The sequence below is a fragment of the Lactuca serriola genome, chromosome 2 (assembly GCF_051521515.1).
Source record: "Lactuca serriola cultivar US96UC23 chromosome 2, Lser_US96UC23_V15, whole genome shotgun sequence".
Taxonomy (NCBI): domain Eukaryota; kingdom Viridiplantae; phylum Streptophyta; class Magnoliopsida; order Asterales; family Asteraceae; genus Lactuca; species Lactuca serriola.
The window spans coordinates 172663437-172677610 of NC_136409.1; the positions used below are offsets into that span (position 1 = coordinate 172663437).

A 14174-nucleotide genomic window follows, 5' to 3' on the forward strand; every position below is an offset into this window, starting at 1 on the left:
CAATGACTCTTCCTTCAAGTATCGTTAGACGAAATATCTTTTTCTAATTAGTCGATTTTTATTATATTATTAAGTTGTTTCTTTTAACATAAGAAAACAAAATGCTTCTTAGAAAGACTTAATTTTATTTGTGTAATATTACATAAATATAAATATTAAATGCTTCTTAAAAGACTTAATTTTATTTATGTAAATATTACATAAATATAAATATCCCTATACTAATAAAAGAGTAGTTCTTTTGTCATGTGTCATCATATTAGACTTCTTAATTAATGTGTTGCCACTTGTCAATATATGAGTTCTTCATTTTAAATTTTTTGAACATCCTCTTTAATGTATTAATGTGATGCTATTTGTCAATGCATTTATTCTCTATTTTAAAATTTAAATTTTATATTAATATTTTCATTAATTCACGAATAAAAAATATCTAATATATATTAAAAATTAATTTTACGTATTTATTTGAATCAACGATTATAATTTCACATAATTAAAAAAAATATCTCTTAAATTAATAATTTATTTAAAATAACTGATTAATAATTTTAGACTTTCATTATAAAAATTTAATTAATTTTATAACCTTGATTCAAAGGGTTATAAACTAGTCTATTTAACAGGATAATAGTTCTACAAGAAGTTATTCATTTGTCTTCCAACGGCGTGTTCAAATTTACATCATGAATTAACAGAAAACAAAACAAAAAATAGAAAAAAGAAAAAGGAAAATGAGGAGAAAGATCACGTTCGTCGGGAGTCTCGGAACTACTACCCGTGTTATCGTGGTAGTTGCGATGGCTATCGTCATTTCCCTTGTTCGCTCTTTCCATCGTCCCCTATGCTCTTCTTCATCTTCCACACCTAAACATCTTCTTAAATCTCGCATCTGCCCCCTCTGGTCTCCTTCCTTCTTATTCTGCCTACCTCTTCCTCCTCGCAGTACTCTCCTCCGCCACTCCTACTCACCTTCGCTTTCCCCCGCCGCCGCTCATCGCCGTGGTTCATTCTGCTCCGCCACACTACCATCCTTAATGTCGACGGTTTCTGATGATAATCCTCTATTGAAGGACTTTGTATTCCCTCCGTTTGATGCAATCGATGCCTCTCATGTGCGCCCTGGGATGCGTGCCTTGTTGAAGAAGCTTGTAAGTCTGTGTGATTGATTATAAATTTGTGTTTATTCGATTGCTGATTTGTGGAAAAAAACATTGCAGGACAGCGATTTAGTTGAATTGGAGAAAACTGTGGAGCCGTCGTGGCCTAAGCTGGTGGAACCGTTAGAGAAGATGCTGGATCGGTTGAGTGTTGTTTGGGGAGCTGTTAATCATCTTAAGTCTGTTAAAGATACCCCTGAACTACGTTCTGCTATCGAAGAAATCCAGGTTTATTTCTATTACTTTTGGCTGATATGATTTACCTTTTGAAAAGGCAATATCTATACATATAATGATGTCTGCTTATGTGCGTTTATACGTGTTTTCATTTCGAAGGTAAAACTTTAGTTGATACAGTATATTATAGAGGAAATGGATGTTGTGATCTTCTGACTTTGCTTAAATTCTTGTTGCAGCCTGAGAAAGTCGAATTTGACTTGAAATTGGGTCAAAGTAAACCTATATACAACGCTTTTAAGGCTATAAGGGAGTCACCGGACTGGGCAGGACTAAGTGATGCTCAGAAGCGAATTGTTGAATGTAAGTATCTTCAAGTTCTTCTGATTGTCAGAGAACAGTGGTTATTTTATTGTGTTTATTAGTTATCACTTCAAGTTTATTGTGTCCAACTGATAAATGTTTGTATGATTATGATGTAAACTAACTATCTCCAAGTTCTCTGTTCAATCATGCAATATCAAGCATCTGTGGATTTGGTCTGACATGTCTCACTTTGTGTACACATGCAGCATCACTAAAGGAGGCCGTTCTTAGTGGTGTCTCCCTCGAAGATTCTAAGAGAGAAGAATTTAACAAAATTCAACAGGTTTGATCTTTTTATTATTAAAGGCAGTTAGAATTCTTTTGATGATGCTTGTTCAAGTTTAAATCAATTTATGTTTCCTGTTATCAATTTCCCTAACTATTTTGTTATTCTCTGTGAATTGATCTTCAGGAGCTGACAAAGCTTTCTCGAAAATTTGAGGAGAATGTTTTGGATGCCACTAAGATTTATGCAAGACTAGTAACTGACAAAAAGGAGATCGAAGGATTGCCAGCTACAGCTCTTGGCTTAGCTGCACAAACAGCCATATCTAAGGTTCTTGTCATCTTGTGAGCTTAATGTTATTGGGTGCTTCTATTATGTAACCAGTGTCCCAATTGTCCTTATTTCATTATATGCATATTTGAATCCAGGGTCATGAAAATGCAACTGCTGAAAATGGGCCATGGGTGTTTACGTTGGATGCTCCAAGTTTCATGTCTGTCATGCAACATGCCAAGAACCGAACTTTACGGAGGGAAGTTTATGATGTTTATATAACCCGTTCATCTGTTGGAAAACTAGATAATACTCCAGTTATTGAACAAATTCTGAAACTTAGATTGGAAAAGGCCAAACTTCTTGGCTACAATAACTATGCAGAGGTTTGAATTTCTGTTCATTGCTTATACTTCCCATCTACCTTATAGCTTCTTAGTTACTTTATATGATTGGGTTATTGGGAATTTTATTATCAGGTAAGTATGGCAACCAAGATGGCTACTGTTAGTAAAGCAGAAGAGCTTCTTGAAAAGCTCAGAAGTGCTTCCTGGAATGCTGCAGTTCAGGGTAATATCATTATCTTTTAAACATTCAGTGTTATATTTGATTCCATTTTATATTGTTGATGTTCTTTTCACTAACATTCTATTGAAAAATGGTTCATGATACCTATTCCTGTGTATCTTGTAGATATGAAAGATCTGAAGCAGTTTGCCAAAAGTAAAGGCGCCCCTGAAGCTGATGACTTGAACCACTGGGATATCGCCTTTTGGAGTGAGAGGCTACGTGAATCAAAATATGATATAAATGAGGTTCCCTTTCTTGAATCATGCTTTTATTACAAATTCTGAAACTAGTATCATTAATAATTAATACCCCTTTTTCATTCACAAATAATAGACATTTGTATTTATATATACTGCAGGAAGAACTTCGGCCTTATTTTTCATTGCCTAAAGTGATGGATGGCCTTTTCAACCTAGTGAAGATGCTATTTGGCATTGATGTTGAAGCAGCTGATGGTTTAGCACCAGTAAGATATAATCTAGATTCTAAATTATCTATTTCTTTTATCATCTGGGATTTCATTTCGTTCTTATGGTTTTGTTTTTCTTCTAAATGTATAGGTTTGGAATGCTGATGTCAGATTTTACCGTATCAAGGATTTATCAGGGAAACCCATTTCCTATTTTTACTTTGACCCATACTCGCGCCCAGCTGAGAAAAGAGGTGGTGCATGGATGGATGAAGTTGTTGCAAGAAGTCGTGTATTATCAGATGACAAAAACTCTGTTAGGTTACCAATTGCCCATATGGTCTGCAATCAAATGCCACCTGTTGGAGACAAGCCAAGCCTTATGACATTTCGTGAGGTACATACATACATACTTGTGTTGTTTATATTTTGGTTGAAATCTCGTAATTAATCCAAGGAATCCATTTGAGTTTGGGAATATATATATATATATATATATTTTTGGTTATTAATTTAGGTGGAGACTGTGTTCCATGAGTTTGGTCATGCACTTCAGCACATGCTAACAAGACAAGATGAAGGGCTTGTAGCTGGTATTCGTGGCATAGAATGGGATGCTGTTGAATTACCTTCCCAGTTCATGGAAAATTGGTGCTACCATAGGTAGGTACCTATATAATATAGATTTTTTGAATCTAGAAATTAAAAAAAATGATTAATATATGAGACACTACAGGGATACATTGATGAGTATTGCAAAACATTATGAAACTGGAGAGACTCTCCCTGAAGAGATATATCAAAAGCTTCTTGCTGCTAGAACATTCCGTGCTGGCACCCTTAGCCTACGTCAGGTAAGATTCACATTAATTCATTTATCAAATAAAATAATAATTAGTAAATAGAAAAATAAATTAATGACATGTTGTTATGTTGTTGTTAGCTAAAATTTGCAACAGTTGACCTGGAGCTTCATAGCAAGTATGTACCTGGTGGGTCGGAGTCGATCTATGATGTTGACAGAAGAGTGAGTGAAAAAACTCAAGTACTTGCCCCGCTTGAGGAAGACAGGTTCCTTTGTGGTTTTAGCCATATTTTTGCAGGTGGTTATGCTGCTGGATACTACAGTTATAAGGTATCTATCCATCTTATATACTTTTATTCTTTATGCTAAATTCAATTGCTAATGGATGTTGATGTTATTTTTGAAGTGGGCGGAAGTGTTGTCTGCTGATGCTTTTTCGGCATTTGAGGATGCTGGATTAAATGATGACAAGGTATGATGATATTTGTACATATAATAATAATATTTTCATCAACAAATTAATAATTAATAATAAACAGGCGGTGAGAGAGACAGGGAAGAGGTTCCGTGAAACTATTCTTGCACTGGGAGGTGGAAAAGCTCCACTAGAGGTTAGTTACTTACTTAGACAATGTCCCCTTTTCAACAATACAATTTTACAAATTTGATTATTATGTTATGATGACGTACATGACAGGTTTTTGTTGAATTTCGTGGGAGGGAACCATCTCCTGAGCCACTTCTGAGGCACAATGGGCTGTTACAAACTGCATGAACATGAACATGAACATGAACAGGGAAAAAGAAGTTGTTGGTCCTTTTATTCATCACCATCAGCAGCAGCATATGATTTGGTTTTTTCTTGAATTAAAAGTATGATGCATGCATATGCACTTGAGATGACGTTTCTAAATGAACCTTTAAATAGCAAAAGCCAAAATGATGGATGGTACATTTGCTTTGGTTTGCTTTGCTTGCACAATCAACAAAAACTAAAATCTCACTTTTAGAATGGTTTGGTTTGGTTTGGTGTTTTTTTTCAATCTATTTAGTGGTGCGAATATTCCAATGTGCTTATTTGGTGGTGGTGGAAACGGAATGGAGTAATGGACTACTACTTACTGCACCTCCACCCATTGTTGCTCAAATGAGATGCCATCAACCCTAACTATAAAAAAATACATTGTTTTTTATTTATAATACTGTCATGCACTTAAAAATGGAATACTCGAGTGAGATAGATATTATTATAAAGTTTTCATACAACGAATCAAACACTAGAAAAGTTTAAACTTGATGTTTTTAATATAAAAAATGCTTGTTTTTTAAGACAACTCTTTTGACCATTTTTCCCTTGTGTATAAACATGGATGATGTCATTTGGAATCAGACACATTATAACGTCTAACATTTTTTTTTTGTCGGTATGAGGCCCTCACAAACTCACTACATTATCGAAATAGAGCCATGCATCTGAGTGGAAGATGTTTTGAGATCATTACGACGTTAAAATTAGGGCATAATGCAGTTTCTAACCAAAACCAAACCGAAAACCGCAATAATCGGTTTTTTGATTTTCAAAACTGAAACCGCACCAAACCAATCAGTTGCGGTATTCCAATTTTCGGTTTTAAACAATGCGGTTCGGTTTTTTTTACCCCAAACCGCAATATATGTTGTAAAATTCAGTCCAACTTAGACCACATCAAACAACCTCAAATGAGTTAGAGAAAACCAAACTGATTAGACATTAAACTTGTCAAAAGAAAATTTTAAAGTTTTAAACAATAGAGGCTAGCCCAAACTTTTCACACGGCTTAAACATGTAGCGTTGTGGGACTAAGGAAACAAAGGAAATTTCTTATACATATTGTTTTCAGCTTTAAATCTTTTAGTATATTTTTAACTTTGAAAATATACTTATAAGTTATAACAATGTGCTATCTTTTTCAAACAATAAATAATAAAAGTTAATAAATTAATCCCACAAATTATGAGCGTAAGTTAATGTTAATTTATATATTCATCAATTGTATATACTTTTTTCTTTCTCGATTCAATAGTTGTTCTTGTATGTTAATCACATTAAATACATGAGACAACTATTGAATCAAGAACTTGAAAACGAATTTTGTCCATATAAATCATATGTGATTAGATACATCTAATCACATGTGAATACATGTATCCAATCAAATATAATTTATATGGAACAAATTTGTTTTCGCATTTTCAATTCAATAAACTTTCTCATGTATTTAATCACATGTATTATATGTATTCAATCTCATGTGATTTATATTGACAAGATTCGTTTTCGCATTCTCAATTTAATAATTGTTCTTTTTCCACATTAATCATATTAAATACATATAATCACATGTGATTATATGTATGAGAATAATTGTTGAATCAAACACTTGAAAAGAAATCTTTTTCACACATATCATATGTGAGTAGATATATATAATCACATGTGATTAAATATAAGAGAACAACTAATGAATCGACAACGCGAAAATGCATTTTGTTTACATAAATCATATATGATTAAAACATAGAATCACATGTGATTATATATGTCTAATCACATGTGATTTATGTGGATAAAATACATTTTTGTTATTCTTGTGTATCTAATCATATATGATTATATGTAGCTAATCACGTATAATTTATTTAGACAAAAATCAATCTTATCCATATAAATCATATGTATACATAAATCACATGTGCTGATGGTGGGGGTGTTGGACAAAGTTCACGAAAATAAATACTTTCCACATAAATCATATCTGATTAAATACATTAATTACATGTGATTATATGTATCTAATCATATATATTTATATGGACAATATTCATTTTCGTGTTCTTGATTCAATAGTTTTTTTTAGTAACTCTAATCACATTTGATTAAATACACGAGAACAACTATTGAATCGAGAAAACGAAAATGAATATTGCCCATATAAATCATATGAGATTAGATACATATAATAACATGTGATTATGTGTATCTAATCACATATGATTTATGTCGCTAAGATTCATTTCCACGTTCTCGATTCAATAATTGTTTTTTTTCAACTTTAATCATATGTGATTAAATACATTTAATTGGATGTGATTATATATTTCTAATCATATATGATTTTATTTGGAAAAACGAATATTGTCTGTAAAAAATCATATGTGATTATATACATACAATTACATGTGATTATATACACGATAACAAATATTGAACCAAGAACACGAAAACAAATCTTTATTCAAATTAATCATATGTGACTAAATATATCTAATCACGTGTGATCATATGAATCTAATCACATATGATTTATGTGGACACAATTCATTTTTGCTTTGTCGATTCAATAGTTGTTCTCATTTATTTTATCATATGTGATTATACGTATAATCGTATGTGATTAAGTACATGAGCATAACTATTGAATCGAGAAGGAAAAAATGAATCTTGTCCACCTTAAATCATATGTGATTATATACATATAATCACATGTGATTATGTACATATAATCACATGTGATTATATGTATCCAATCACATATGAGTTATGTGGACAAGATTCGTTATCATGTTGTCGATTCAATTATTGTTTTTTCTCAAATTTAATCATATGTGATTAAATATATCTAATCATATGTGATTATATGTATCTAATCACATATGATTTATATGGACAAAAAAGATTATTTTCCATATAAATCATATGTGATTAGATACATATAATCACATGTGATTTTATACACGAGAACAAATATTGAATCATATGTGATTAAATACATAATCATATATTAATAAATGCATTAGAAAATTTATTGAATAAAAAATACAAAAACAAATATCGTCCATATGAATCATTTGTGATTAGATATATATAATCACATATAAATCATTTGTGATTAGATACATATAAAAGTAATTATTCAGTCAAAACCGCAAAAATAAATATTGTCTACACAAATCATATCTGATTAAATACATATAATCACATGTGATTATATGTATCCAATCATATATAATTTATATGGTTTAGATTCATTGTCACATTCTCGATTCAATAATTGTTCTTTGTCCATTTTAATCATATGTGATTATATGTATCTAGTCACATATGATTTATACAGACAAAAAATAATGGTGTCTATATAAATCAAATGTGATTAGATACATATAATCACACATGATTATATACACAATAACAATTATTGAATCGAGAACACAAAGATAAATATTGTCCATATATATCATATGTGATTAAATACATATAATCACATATGATTATACATATCTAATCACATATGATCTATCTAGACAAGATTCATTTTCACGTTCTCGATTCAATAATTGTTTTTTCCACTTTAATCATACGTGATTAAATACATTTAATCATATGTGATTATATGCTTCTAATCACATATGATTTTATTTGGAAAAAACGAATATTGTCTATATAAATCATATGTGATTAGCTATATACAATCACATGTGATTATATACACGATAACAAATATTTAATCAAGAACGTGAAAACAAATCTTTATCCACATTAATCATATGTGATTAAATACATCAAATCACATATGATTATATGAATCTAATCACATATGATTTATGTATCTATTCATATATGATTAAATATAACTAAATACTTATAATCATATGATTAAATATATGAGAAAAATTATTGAAATGAAAACTCAAAATTGAATATCGTTCATATAAATCATATGTGATTGGATACATATAATCACATGTGATTATATGTATCTAATCACATATGATTAAAGTTGACAAAAAAATAAGTATTGAGTCGAGAGCGCGTTAATGACATATGCGATTAAATATATCTAATCACATTTAATCACATGTGATTATATGTATCTAATCACATATGATTTATGTGGAAAAGATTCATTTTCACGTTCTCAATTCAATAATTATTTTTTGTCCATTTTATTCGTATTTGATTAAATACATTTAATCACTTCTGATTAAATACAAGAGAGCAACTATTGAATCAAGAACGCGAAAACAAATCTTGTCCACATAAATCACATGTGATTAAATACATATAATCACATGTGACTAAATACACATGTGATTATATGTATCTAATCACGTATGATTTATGTAGACATGATTTATTTTTGTATTCTTGATTCAATAGTTGTTCTTTTACAACGTTAACCATATGTGAATATTGTACATATAAATCATATGTGATTAAATACATTTAATCACATTTGATTATATGTATCTAATCACATATGATTTATGAGGACATTGTTCGTTTTTGCTTTCTCGATTCAATAGTTGTTCTCATTGTATTTTATCAAATGTGATTATAGGTATAATCATATGTGATTAAGTACATGAGCACAACTATTGAATCGAGAAGGAAAAAGTGTATCTTGTCCACCTTAAATCATATATGATTATATACATATAATCATATGTGATTAATTACACAAAAGCAATTATTCAGTCGAAAAATGTGATGGTTTTGGTGGGTGGTGGGTGGTGGTGGCGAGTGGTGCAGGTTGGGTGGTGATGGTGGTGGCGGGTGGTGGTGATGGTTGTGGTGGGTGGGTGCTGGGTGATGGTGGTGACGGGTGGTAATGGGTGGTGGTTGGTGGTGGTGGGTAGTGATGGGTGGTGGTGGCGAGTAGTGGTTGGTGGTGGTTATGGTGAAAGTTGGCGAGTGGTGATGGGTGGTGGGTAGTGATGGGTGATGGTGGCGGGTGGTGGTGGTTGGGTGGTGATGGTGATGGGTGGTGATGGTGGTGGCGGGTGGTGGTTGGTGGTGGTGGTGGTGGGTAGTAATGGGTGGTGGGTAGTGATGGGTGGTGGGTGGTGGTTGGTGGTTGGTGAGGGTGGTGGTGGTGATGGGTGGTAGGTAGTGGTTGTGGGTGGTGGTGGTACGCAAATGTGATGGGTGGTGGAGGTGGTTGGGTGGTGATGGTGGTGGCGGATGGTTGTTGGTGGTGGGTAGTGATGGGTGGTAGGTGGTGGTTGGTGGTGGGTGATGGTTGCGGGTGGTGGTGGGTGGTAGGTAGTGATGGGTGGCGGGTGGGTGGTGGGTAATGGGTGGTGGTGGTGGATGGTGGTGGGTGTTGGTGGTGGTGATGGGTGGTAGGTAATGGTTGTTGGTGGTGTTGTCGGGGTGGTGGTGGTTGGGTGGTAATGGGGGTGGGTGGTGATGGTGGTGGCGGAGGTGGTGGTGGTTGTGGGTGGGTAGTGATGGGTGATGAGTGGTGCTTGGTGGTGGTGGTTAGTGATGGGTAGTGGAGGCGTGTGGTGGTAGTGGTGATGGGTGGTAGGTAGTGGTTATTGGTGGTAGTGGTCGGCGGTGGTGATGGTTGGTGGAGGTGGTGGTAGCAGGTGGTGGTGGTTGGGTGGTGACGGTGGTGGTAGCAGGTGGTGGTGGTTGGGTGGTGACGGTGGTGGGTGGTGATGGTGGCGTCGGGTGGTGGTTGGTGGTGGAGGTGGTTGGTGGTGGTTGGTGGTGATGGTGGTAGCTGTGGTGGGTGGTGGGTAGTGATGGGTGGTGGGTAGTGGTTGGTGGTAGTGGATGGTGGTGGGTGGTGGTGGTGGCCAGTGGTGGTGATGGGTGGTAGGTAGTGGTTGTTGTTGGTGGTGGCGGGCGATGGTGGGTGGTGGTGGTGGTTGGGTGGTGATGGTGGTTGGTGGTGATGGTGGTGGCGGAGGTGGTTGGTCGTGGTGGTGGTTGTGGGTGGGTAGTGTTGGGTGGTGAGTGGTGGTTGGTGGTGGTGGTTAGTGATGGGTGGTGGTGGCGGGTGGTAGGTAGTGGTTATTGGTGGTAGTGGCTGGCGGTGATGATGGGTGGTGGAGGTTGGTTGTGGTGGCAGGTGGTGGTGGTTGGGTGGTGATCGTGGTGGTAGGTGGTGGGTGGTGGTGGTGGTGGTGGTGGGTAGTGATGGGTGGTAGTTGGTGGTGGTGGCGCGTGGTAGTGGTGGGATGTGTTGGTTGGGTGGTGAGTGGTGTTAGTTAGTGAGTTTTTTAATTATTTGTAATTATTTTTTGATTTATATGAATTTTATTTTATAATCTTATTTAAAAAAATTGTGTTTTTAAAATTTGTTCTCAAATGTTCTCGCGATAAGAAATGGTCTCCATTTGATTGGGCGTCTTCCTATTTATACATATTCTACCGGACCTAGATATGATACATTAGAATCTATTGGTCCAACGACAATGGAGAATAGAGATAAACTCCCAATGAGGTAGGTTATGGTTGAGAAGGGTACACAACGTGGTCTCAACAACTTAATTTATCACCAAAAGATCAAGGTCGAACCAATTATTGCTCAAGGCAAAGACGAACCATGCTCTAGGTCGAGCCATGATCAATGTCCATATTATTAGATCGAATGTCATTCTATTATAATTTACTGTCTTGATGATCAAAAATTGTATTTTTCAAGTCTTTTAAAGAAGATAGAACTTGGAAAATTAGTTTTTTAATTGTATTTATAATTATTTTAAAGAAAATAAACTTGGAAAACCAAAATTTCCATGATGATCGTATAGGAGTATTAATTTCATACAATAGTTTTATTCATAAAAACTAGGTGTGAGACTCATGTATTACATGAGTTTATTTTAAAAAAAAATTAGATATGAAATTTTAACAATTTGAAAAGTTTGAATTTATAAGAAAATTGAATTTTTTTTTGAATTATTAAAATTAAAGAGGCTTTAATGTATTAAATATATTATATATATAAACTTTTCTAATAAATACCTTACATATTGAATGTAGAATTTTAATTTAATAAAATGAAAAATACAATAAAATGACAAGTGGAAAATAAAAAATTTAAAAATTCTAGAAAATGTCATATATCCAAATGAAAGAGAAGATCACATGTGGCAAAAAATTCTTTATTTATTAGGTAAGATATGATTCTAATATATTTGAGTTTCTTTAGCATAATATTTCTAAAGGTTTTTTTGAAGTTAAAATTGAAAACAATATTATACATGCCCGACCCTGACATTTTGGAGACCTTGTGCAAAAACTAAAGTGAGGTTCCATAAAAAATTTCTTGTAAATATTATTAACTACATTTATTACCACTAATTCAAAATATAAAGTTGCTAAAAAACATCTCATAAATTTACTACCACAAAATAATGTCTTCACTCATTGGTAATCAAATAAATCTGTAAAACTGTTATAAACAACTTTAAAAAAAAAGAAACACATTATTATTTTCTAAACATCGACCTTGTAGCATTTTTAGAAGAAAATTCATCTATGAAATTTTTTCTTACTTTTTGGTGAGTTTATAAAAAAATAAAAATGTTTTCTAAAATTTATAAAGAAAACAGATTTGCATTTTTTTTGGATATAGATATTTTCCTTAAATTGTTGATAAATTTTAAATTTATGATTAGATTTTGATTTTTATTGATTTTTTTTCAAAATTAAAATGCATCTAAAATTGGAACCAAATGTTACCGGGCTAATTTTATTTATTATAAAACATAAAAATAAATTTCACAAAACTACCAATACTATAACTATAAATTATCCCAAAAATCGAAGGCCCCCCAAGATCGGAGGCCCGATGCGACCGCACCGCCGGCACCCGGGCCGCCACTAATATTATATGTACCAAAGAGATTGTTATTCATTGTCCATTGAATTTAATTCCCTCCTTATCTTGAAATTTAACTTTTATCATCCATATGCCCCACAGTGCATTTGTCTATCTATAATCAGACTGGGATGCCGTTTCCAAAAAAAGATAATCTGCGAACATGTGATGGCGAATTCATCGGTTGTAATTTATTTTGTGGACCCAATTTGGATACGAAGAATGAGTTGAAACGATTTTTAAATACCCACAGAATTTAAAGAGTGTGTTTTTATAATGGAAAATAATAAAAAAAAACGTTAAATTTACATAAAAATTCTAATTTGGCAGTGTATATTTTTTTTTTCTTAAATTTGACATTGTGTTTTTTTAAATTTTTACATTTCTGACAACTTGATCGGTCAACCCGGTTACTTGCTGACGTGTCGAAATTGAATTTTTTCACACAAAAGACACTAAGTTTTTATTCTTTTCGATTTTGACACTAAGTTTAATTTTTTCTTTCATTTTTGACACTCCGTTTTTTTTTGTTCCAAATCGAAATTTTTTTTTTCAATTTTGTTCAATGTTGATCATTTTCCATTTGAAATTGTATAAATATTTTTTAATAGATTTTAAACCGTATTAATACATTTTTTCATTTAAAACCATATTTTATATTAATACAATGTTTTTTTTTTTTTTTTTTTTTACATTCAAACCATAATTTTGTATATAAATATGTATTAGTCATATAAAAATCGTATTTTATATTAAATACGCAACTTTAAAATGAGTTTGGAGGTGTGTAGCTGATCAATGCCCAGAGATCAGGTTTGCAACCCTTGAAATTTTTACATCTTTTTCGAAACATATGGTTAGTTTTTTGGTTATCATGATATAACTAATGCATATTTATACATAACATTATGTTTTGGATATATAAAAAAAACTTTTATTTATATAAAAATGTGGTTTTTAAATGAAAAAAAAAATCATTTATACGGTTTAAAATGTAATAAAAATATATATATTTATACGGTTTCAAATGAAAAATGGTCAAATTGAACAAAATTTGAAAAAATGATGTTGGATTTGGAACAAAAAAAAACAGAGTGTCAAAATTGAAAGAATAAATTAAACTTAGTGTCAAAATTGAAAAAATGAAAACTTAGTGTATTTTGTGAAAAAAATTCAATTGTGAAATGTCAGCATGTCATGTCAGGATGCCAAATCATCAAAACTGACATGTCATCATGCCGCATCAGCAGGTAACCGGGTTGACCAATCAAGTGGTTAGAATTGTAAAAAATTTGAAAACACCGTGTCAAATTTAAGACAAAAAAAACACAGTGTCAAATTAGAATTTTGGTGTAAACTTAGTGTCTTTTGTGCTATTTACCCTTTTTATAACCTTTGTTTACATATTCTCTTAAATAGGGGCATATGGAAAATCTATTGAACAATGAAGACCAAGAATGAGTTGAAATGATTCTTAAATACATCTAGGATGGAGATCAATATTGTAAAACTCGTCGAGTTGGCCGATTACTCC

General features: G+C 32.7%; 1 protein-coding gene across 1 annotated transcript; it reads left to right on the plus strand.

Annotated features, from left to right (window-relative positions):
* Positions 1 to 716: 716 nt before the first annotated feature.
* On the plus strand, positions 717 to 4998 carry LOC145087432 (putative cytosolic oligopeptidase A). The gene is made up of 16 exons (XM_079025377.1): positions 717 to 1151; positions 1221 to 1388; positions 1577 to 1700; positions 1910 to 1986; positions 2116 to 2259; positions 2358 to 2588; positions 2682 to 2772; positions 2896 to 3017; positions 3131 to 3238; positions 3333 to 3578; positions 3699 to 3844; positions 3918 to 4035; positions 4125 to 4316; positions 4393 to 4458; positions 4526 to 4597; positions 4684 to 4998. The coding sequence occupies exons 1-16, from the start codon at positions 735 to 737 to the stop codon at positions 4759 to 4761; spliced, it is 2400 nt and encodes a 799-aa protein (XP_078881503.1). The 5' UTR covers positions 717 to 734; the 3' UTR covers positions 4762 to 4998.
* The last annotated feature ends 9176 nt before the right edge of the window (positions 4999 to 14174 follow it).

Bases quoted from the DNA above. Each gene is read 5' to 3' on its own strand.
- LOC145087432 (XM_079025377.1), top strand. From the start codon at position 735: ATGAGGAGAAAGATCACGTTCGTCGGGAGTCTCGGAACTACTACCCGT. The intron at 1,152-1,220 runs GTAAGTCTGTGT...AAAACATTGCAG, and splicing joins GTGCCTTGTTGAAGAAGCTT to GACAGCGATTTAGTTGAATT. The intron at 3,579-3,698 runs GTACATACATAC...TTATTAATTTAG, and splicing joins GCCTTATGACATTTCGTGAG to GTGGAGACTGTGTTCCATGA.